A 9,415-nucleotide genomic window follows, 5' to 3' on the forward strand; every position below is an offset into this window, starting at 1 on the left:
TGAATAAAGGAAAACCTTTGAGCATTCAAAATCATTATAAGTTGACCCAGAAGACTAATGAATCAAATTAACTTCTTATTCTTCTGCCTTTTCAATTCTCATTTCATCTAAATTTTTGGCTTCACCTGCTGCTTTTCTTATGAATTTGGGAGCAATATCGTTGAGCAAAGAGAAATCCCCTAGAAGAAGCAAATTTTTTGATCTGGATTTGAAGAAGAAGAAGAAGGAGAAGTTGATGGAGGAGAGAAAATCATCCTCTGTTTCAGATGTCGGAGCTTGGAGTATGAACATTATCAGCTCAGTGGGGATTATTATGGCTAACAAGCAACTCATGTCTCAAACTGGCTTTGCCTTTTCCTTTGGTTTGTTTCTCTTCTTTCTCCATTTTTTGTTTCTAATTTCATTACCTCTAGTTTTGTAAGCAATTCAGAGGTTCAGACTTGCTTGTTGCATTTACGGCATTTCAGACTGAAAGTCACTTCCAAACATGAGTTTAAGTAAATTTCATACCATCAAATTTGATTTCAAATTACTAAAATCATGTTTAGAAGTGATTTTTTGTGGTTCGTGATAGTAATTTAAGTCTTCTTTGATGATGATTAGTTTTTTAAAATTAAACTTATAAACATAGTTATATTTGTGAGTTTCTATAAAAAGAAAAAAAAAACCAAGTGTAGAAAACTAAAAACGAAATCATTATCTAACAAGGCTGTTCGTAACAATTCTATTCACTAATTTCTACCACAGAAGATTGACCTACGGACTCTTTGCTCCATCCCTTGTCACAATTCTCTTTCATTTAGCTGTTTGGATTGTAGATGTAGATCCAACTAAATTGAATTATGATGTTAAGGAACAAATAGTGGAATCTGGTCATCACACTCTTCACATAAGCATAGCATTACTGGTTTCCCTTTTGATGAAGAGATTAGAACACTAAAAAGAAGGAAAATGACTGAGCATGTAACTAGATGATAAAAAATGAACTTGAAAAGTTCCATTTTCAGGTAGCCAGTCATGCCAGAGGCCAGCTATCGATCCCCCGTTGACTGAGCGAAACGGCTTTAATCAAACTTCTCAATAAATTATGAATGATCCTTATGAAAATGATTGTCCCATATGAGTGTGTTTTCTAGAGAAAACTAAAATGCATAATGCATCCCTTTCATTTCATCAATTAGTTGCTTTGATCCAAGGCTTTCCCTCTTGTGTTTCAGCTACAACTTTAACTGGATTTCACTTTTCTGTAACTGCATTGATTGGTTGGATTTCAAATGCCACTGGCTATTCTGAATCCAAGTCTATTCCCTTCTGGGAGCTCTTTTGGTTCTCGATTATCGCCAACACGTCGATAGCAGCCATGAACTTCAGCCTCATGTTAAACTCTGTTGGATTCTATCAGGTTTAATTCTTGCTCCCCTTACTCTTAAGTCATCACTCATCGTCATCGACGATAACTGAACTTTGTCACTACTTTATATGCTTGTAGATATCAAAGCTGAGCATGATACCAGTGGTTTGTGTACTGGAGTGGATTCTTCATGGAAAACAATACTCAAGGGAAGTGAAGATGGCCGTTACTGTGGTCGTTGTCGGTGTCGGAGTCTGTACCGTGACTGATGTCAAAGTTAATGCCAAAGGCTTTCTTTGTGCCTTGGTAGCAATCTTATGCACATCACTACAACAAATTGTAAGCATTCTCTTTTCTCCCTATAAAATCACTTGAAATTCAGCATTTGAACTCTAAGAACCTAATTATGAAACATCAAACTCAAATCTTTTGCATTGATTTAAACAGTCAATAGGTTCATTACAGAAGAAGTACTCAATAGGTTCCTTTGAATTATTAAGCAAAACAGCTCCCATACAAGCACTTTCCCTTCTAACAGTTGGTCCGTTCATTGACTATTGCCTTACTAGCAAATCTCTACTGAAATACAACTACACTTTTGGTGCATTTGTAAGTCGTTATTCCGATATCTCTCTTTTTTCGAATCTTGTATTCGTTTCGCTTTTACTTCTGAAGTTCAATCTATCCTTAATGAATGTTGCAGTGTTTCATATTATTGTCATGCTCCCTAGCTGTGTTCTGCAACATCAGTCAATATCTGTGCATCGGGCGCTTCTCGGCCGTATCATTCCAGGTTTTAGGCCATATGAAAACGGTATGCGTGCTGATGTTGGGATGGCTTCTCTTTGATTCAGAGATGACATTGAAGAACATATCAGGGATGGTTCTTGCTATTGTTGGGATGGTGGTGTATAGCTGGGCAGTTGAAATTGAGAAAAAAGCCAATGCAATGGCCATCCCTCAGATAAAGAGCCAACTTTCTGATGAGGAGTTGATGCTGTTGAAGGAGGGGATGGAGAATAGTAGTTTGAGAGATGAAGAGCTTGGTCAAGTCCCAAAATCATAAGAATCAGTTCTTTTTGTTTTTTCCCTTTCTTTTTGATCTTCCATTTTTTACCCACCAATGTGGATATTAAGGTCCCCTAAATGGTTATTCTAGAAGGTTGACTTGATTTATAGATATTGAGATTGTAACATTTGTGTTTGAATAAAAGTATTTGAAATTGTTGTGCAAGTATATGGTGCTTAAGAGATAGTGACATGAATATATAAAGAGGAACATCAGAGAATATAGCTATCTACTTTTGTTACAAAATCATTTTCAAGGTTAAGTTAAAGGTATTCCATATTTGAAATTTGGTTAAAATAACATTTTGATTCCAAAAAGTTGGACCACCCATTTTAGTTTTTACAATTTTAAATGTGCAAATTTAGTCAATGAAAGTCAATGTCATCTTAGTTTTCAAAGATCTCTTGCAGGTGCATGGAGATAAATATTTTTGTTGTCATAATAGTTTAGCTCATTATTTTGTCCATAGAGTGATGGAAGATCACCAAACTTCTTTGCTAGAAAGTTTGTTTCTTTTGTGGCTTATTAGGGTTATCTCTCGACATTTGATTATTTAAGGTCCGGTTTGATAACGATTTTGTTTTTTGTTTTTGAAACTTAAGCCTATGGACATTACTTCTATCTCCAAAATTTTGCCTCTGTTTTCTACTTTTCACCCATGGTTTGAAAAACCAAGTCAAATTTTAGGAACTAAAAAAAGTGGCTTCCAAAAAGTTGTTTTTGTTTTTGAAATTTGGTTAAGAATTCAACTATTGTACTTAACAAAAATGCAAATCATTATCATAAATGTGAATGAAATAAATTTAATTTCAAAAACAAAAACAGAAAAATCAATCAAAGGTTACCAAACGAGGCTTAAGTTTCTCATTTTCTTAAAAAATAAATTTATAATTTTTATTTTAAAAAGATACCAAATAAATATGTATGTTAACATTTATAGAGGAAACACTAATAGACCATGTAAATATATTTCTAAAATCAATAGAGGGCATACTAATACACCATGTAAATATATTTCTACAATCCATAGAGGGAATGCTAATAGAGATTATATTGTTTCTAACAAAATGAAGCATAACAAACAATAACTGAAGCTGCCATTCTATTTATAGTTATTTTGAATTAGCCTTAAATTCTAGTTTCTAGAAAAGTTGTTGAGTTCTATATTTAGAGTTTGTGGTGGTGGAGTTAGATTAGTGGGATTTGTTGTTGGATTTATGCTGCCAACTAAGCTATTTTTAGCATGTAACACTATCATTATAGTGATGGTTCTCCAATTCTTTTTGTTGAGTGAGATAGAGTTAGACTTGTGAGATTTGAGTGAGATAGAATTAGGATCGAACAATCTTTCCTCATTAATGCCACCTGTATTTGATGGTGAAAACTACCAAACTTCAGCCTAGTATAAGTGTACACTATCGAAAAGTAGTAGTAAAAATGTTGGAAGAATTCCAAGACGTCTCTCAAGGGAACGATTTTTCAACAAAATTCTCAAGCAACAAAATTTTTCTCAAAGTTGCAATTATAGTAACAAGAGAAAAAATTGATTTGAGGTTTTTGGTAGAAAACTAATTTGACAAATAATTATGAGAAAATGGGGATTCAAACATGTCCATGCTCATTTTTTAAAGTAAATTTAGCATAATATGAAAATTTTTAACTTAGGCCAATTTCAATGCATTGGTGAACCGAGTTCAACGTCTATTTGATCTCCTAAAAAGTATCTTTAGGAGGTTAGGCCATTAAACGTAAATAATTAAAAGTACAATCCCTTGGTTCTATAGGTTTTACTCTATGTTTAGGGTTAAAAACTAAGTTCTATTTCTAGACTATTTTCGTACATCACTTTTATGAGAACCAAATTTCACCTAACTTTTTCGATATTAGATTCAATTTTAGTATACTTAATCTAGATGATCAAGCTCGACTAATAATAATGAAACTACAATCAATAAAAGCATGTCAAGCTATGAATTGAGGCAAGTTACTATATTTTACATGTTAGGTTTTTGCTATTTTTTGTAGGGCATTCACATACTTGAATTCCGAAGAAGAACTTAGCTCATGATTAAAGAATTAAATAATGAACATTTAGATGGAAATAAATTTATAGTAAACTAAACAAGAAACAAACAGATCTTAAAAAAAAATACCGAATTGAAAATTAAAAATAAATTAAATACACAAGATATATAAACTAAACTGGTAGAAAATTAAATTAAAAAAATGAAACACATAACTTAAAGTAAAAATAAACTTTAAACAATGAATTACAATACAATGAACCTTAAAACTTGAACAAAATGAAATACACTAGCCTTGGATCTATCTTGATTCAATCTTTGTCCGGACGAATCAAGATTGAACACCTTTTGAAAGAGATCAGGTCAGTACAAGTGCTTCAGCTTGATGCTTCAAGAAATAATAATAAAAGAAAAAGTAAAGAAACATAGATGCATAAGTGTAGACTTTTTTTTCCCTTTGTGCTGGAGAAGGAAGAATGGATGAAGAATGGTTCAATTGGAGAGCATTGGTCCTTTTTTATAAAGTTGAACAGGTGCTGGCTACTTCTGAAGATGAAGAGGTGGTGGTTGCTTTTCAAGATAGGAGGGTGTCACGAATTTAGTGGGATTTCCTAGTTTTGGGAATTTTGGGAGAGGATTTTCAGCCCTCTCGAAAGTGCTGGTTTGACATTGTTCTACTTGGTAATTTTGTTCGTTTTGCTTGCAATATTATAGTATAATGCAATATATTTTACTATAATTCTATAATTGAATTGTTATTGAGTTTATTCTATATTCTTGAATATTGTACTTGTTAGGAAGGATCCTAACAGAGTTCCCCTAATTTGTAAGATTCGAGGAGAGAATCCCTAAATTTCAGCCTCAAAATCAAATAAGCAATTACCTTTTTGTTGTGGTTGATTGTTCTAGCAATCTGGTTTTCTGAAATGTTGTAGTAATTTGACTTCAATCAATTTTCTACAAAAATACACCAAAATTAAGGAAGTTCTTGTCAAATTCAACTTCTTTTTCAACTAAAATAAAAAATGTCATCTATGAATTATTTTCTATTTAAAACTTAATTTTCTGTGAAAAAGACTAAATGTATGAATTTTACCTCAAAATCCTTAGGTTTAGAAACTAAATAATTCTAAAAATGAGAATTATCAAGTCACCAAGAAGGCAAGGCTAAGGCTTGTCTTTATGCAACAGTGTCTCTTGCCATATTTAATAGAATCATGGTCTTGAAATAAGCAAAGAAGATGTGAAAATTCCTCAAAGGTAAGTATGAAGAAGATGTGAAAATTCCTCAAAGGTAAGTATGAAGAAAATGAAAGGATTAAGGGCATGAAAGTGTTGAAATTGATGAGGAAATTTGAGGATGTAGATGAAGGATTCTAAGTCCATTAAAGAGTGCTTAGACAAGTTGATTTAGATTGCCAACAAGGAAAAAACATTAGAAATTGATTTATTTGACAATAAATTGGTTTAAAAGTTTTTATTCTCAATGCCTGAGAGGTATGAAGTAACCATTGTTTCCTTAAAAAATACTAAGGATCTCTCTCAACTCAAAGTGATAGAATTAGTTAGTGCTTTGCAAGCACAAGAGCAGAGGAGGTTGATGAGGCAGGAAGGGAGCATTGAAGGGGCACTGAAAGTCAAAATGCAACGGGAGAAGGTGCAAGACAGAAGAAGTGGAAAGGGAAGTGGTTGTAGTAGCTCAGAACCTACGGTAAAAGATATTGGAAGTGTGAGTTTCAATAAGGGCATTGCATGCAAGCACCATGGGAAGCAGAATTATTCACACTTTAGATACTAGAGAATGCCATATGTGAAGTGTAGAAGGTGCCACTTAATAGAGCATATTGAAAGGTTTTGTTAAGAAACTCAACAGTAAAGAGGAGCATATGCTGCAGAACAACAAGAAGAGAATTAACTTTTTGTGGCTATCTATTTCCATTAGTCACTCAATGTGACAATTGGTTGGTCGATAGTGGATGTACCAATTACATGACAAGTGAAAAGAGTTATTCAAGGATCTTGACAAGTCATTTAAGTCAAAGATGAAGATAGGGAATGGTGAATATCTAGAAGTAAAGGAGAAGAGCACGATATCAATAGAAAGTTGTGCAGTAACCAAGTTGATTACTGAAGTGTTACTTATTATTGAGATTGATTAAAACTTGTTAAGTGTTGGTCAACTAATATATAAGGGATTTTAATGTATTATTTGAAGACGAAAAATGTCTTATTTTCAATCATGTGGAAATGAGTTGTTCAAAATAAAGATGCAAAACAAGAGCTTCTCATTGGATATACTTGGGAAGGAGTATATAGCTTTCAAGTGCCAAGTGAATGACACTGAGCCGTGGTAAAAAAGGCTAGGAAATTTTCATCAAAAGGGATTGCGGTATTTGCAAAAGAATGAGATGACATTTGGAGTACAATTTGGAGGAGCTAAAGACAAATTACAGAGCCTGTTTAACAAGAAAACAAAGCAAACAAGGTTTTCATTCAAGAAGTCAATATAGAAAGTAACTGAGAAGTTAAGCTCATCCACACTGACTTGTGTAGACGTCAACAAACACTTTCACTGAATGGTAGTAAGTATTTCATGATCTTCATTGATGATTATACCAAAATGTGTTAGATTTACTTCATGAAACATAAATCTAAAGTAGCTAAAGTGTTTCTAAAGTTTAGAAGATGGGTTGAGAATCAAAGTGGTTATAAGATTCACGTGTGAGGTTTGATATTGAGAGTAAATACACATCACAAAGGTTCAATTTCATATGTGAAGAAATTGGGATAAAGCATCAACTCGCTACTCCATATACTCCACAACAACATACAGTAAGTGAGAGGAAAAACAAGAGTACTATAGAGATAATAGAATGCATGTTGCATGAGAAGAACTTGTCAAAAGAGTTTTGGGTTAAAACAACTAATAAATCAGTCTTTCTATTGAATAGACTACCAACAAAGACATCAGATAAAAAGACACCTTACAAAGCCTGGTTTAATACTAAACCAAGATTGAAAAATTTGAAGGTGTTCGTTTGTCTATGCTTGTCTCATATTCCACGAGTGAAGAGAGACAAATTGAGTGAAAAGGTAGAACTAAGAATCTTTGTAGGCTTATCATGGTGTCCAAAGCCAACAAGATCTATCATCCTCACACAAAGAAGATGGTGGTTAGTACATATCTTCAGTTCATGGAGGATGAGGAGTGGGATTGGATGGAAGAAGTGGAGGTGAAGAAACAAGAAGTTTCTCTGGACCTTGATGAACTAGTCGATAATGCACTAGTTAGAGGGGCTAGACTGCTGAATGAGGTGTATGGGAGAAGTAGTGTAGTTGTGTTGGAGCTTGTAAGGTATGAAGAAGCTAAACAAGATCAGAAATAGATGGAACCAATGAAGGGGGAATTGAGGATGATAGAGAAAAACAGGACACGAAAACTAGTAGAAATGCTTCCAACCAGGAAAGTGATTAAGATATTTTTGCCAAAAACCCCGAATCAATTTTCTCCTCCCAGCAGGAAAGTGATAAGAAGTAAATGTGTTAGATTTTGATGTAATTTTCTTATTTTCCAATTTTATCCTTTCACAATTATATTAATTCAAATGGTCCTTTTACCATTTTACTAAGCCTTCCAAAACTCTAACGTGTGCACATCATAAAATTAGCGAGATTCAGCCCACATTTCTAGCGAGATTTCCTTCTAGAACGAGATTCTCATCACAAAATTAGCGAGATTCAGCCCACATTTCTAGCGAGATTTTCTTCTAGAGCGAGATCCTCATCACAAAATTAGCGAGATTCAGCCCACAATTCTAGCGAGATTTCCTTCTAGAGCGAGATCCTCATCACAAAATTAGCGAGATTCAACCCACATTTCTAGCGAGATTTCCTTCTAGAGCGAGATTCTCATCACAAAATTAGCGAGATTTACTTCTAGACCGAGATTCTCATCACAAAATTAGCGAGATTTCACTTGTCGTTCGACCTCTACATTAATCGAATCCTCAACCCTCGACTTCTATCAAAACAACAATATTTCTCTAATATAAAAGGTCTAATATTTCTCTAATATAATAAGTTTTGAAAACAATCATATTAATATAAAAGGTCCTAGTTTTGAGGGGATAAAAAAGGAGAGTTTTGAGTGGGTAAAAAAGAAGTTTTAATAACTCATAGGTTTTCTTTATGGGCTTAACAAACATGGTAATAAATTCTCACCCAACTCAATAACTCATACCCATTTATCAAAAACCCCCTTAGTAAAATGTAAAAACACTATTTAATATGTTTGACAAAGGAAAAAATTAGATAAAAGAAAATTACATCAAAATTATTAAATAAATATAATTAATAATTTGTTCTTTTTTATCTCTCTTGCTGGTATTTATTGTGTTTATAATTTTTTTTTTACTCATCTTGATTTTAGAATCTCTCTTTCCATGACCGGGCAAGGTGGAGATACCCTTGGTTTCTTTGCAAATTTTTCTTTTTTTCTTTTAAACTCGTTATTGTTCAATTATATCTTAATCTCATCATGTAATATAGTCATTAGGTTCTAATATCACATTAATTAAAATATTTATCGTACATAAGTATTTTAGATCAACAGGTAACTCACTCTATTTTTTTTCCTTATATTTAATTTGGTTTCTTGAAGTTCCAAAATTATATTTCAATATTGAAATCTAATTTAACAATTAATAAAAATAACATAAGATCAATATTTCTATACAGTCAATAAATTGACAATATATATATTTTACAAATTTCATATACAAAGTAAGATTTGTTGAAGGCGAAGCTTGAGTTTGAAGATTTTTTTCAGTGAAAGAAAGGAAGTGTAAAAGTTGGAAGACTAATGAATAAAAGAATATGAGCATTCAACAACTCATGTCCTTGTTTTGTTAAAAGCTTTTACGAAAAAGGCAATAACTGAAATTTATGAAAATTTAAGAGATCAATCCATAA

At 32.8% G+C, this 9,415-nt stretch overlaps 1 protein-coding gene across 1 annotated transcript; it reads left to right on the forward strand.

The window, feature by feature from the left end:
• LOC120087597 (UDP-rhamnose/UDP-galactose transporter 3-like) lies at window positions 1-2,585 on the forward strand. Its single transcript, XM_039044417.2, has 5 exons — window positions 1-362; window positions 1,218-1,402; window positions 1,490-1,690; window positions 1,799-1,960; window positions 2,055-2,585. Exons 1-5 carry the CDS (start codon window positions 140-142, stop codon window positions 2,415-2,417), a joined length of 1,134 nt encoding a protein of 377 aa, XP_038900345.1. The 5' UTR covers window positions 1-139; the 3' UTR covers window positions 2,418-2,585.
• Window positions 2,586-9,415: the final 6,830 nt, after the last annotated feature.

Source organism: Benincasa hispida, chromosome 10 (assembly GCF_027475165.1).
Source record: "Benincasa hispida cultivar pf3 chromosome 10, pf3_genome.v1.1, whole genome shotgun sequence".
Classification (NCBI taxonomy): Eukaryota; Viridiplantae; Streptophyta; class Magnoliopsida; order Cucurbitales; family Cucurbitaceae; genus Benincasa; species Benincasa hispida.

Coding starts and splice junctions, on each gene's coding strand:
- LOC120087597 (XM_039044417.2), top strand. CDS start 140: ATGAATTTGGGAGCAATATCGTTGAGCAAAGAGAAATCCCCTAGAAGA. Junction 363..1,217: donor TGGCTTTGCCTTTTCCTTTG/GTTTGTTTCTCT, acceptor CTTGTGTTTCAG/CTACAACTTTAACTGGATTT. Junction 1,403..1,489: donor ACTCTGTTGGATTCTATCAG/GTTTAATTCTTG, acceptor ATATGCTTGTAG/ATATCAAAGCTGAGCATGAT.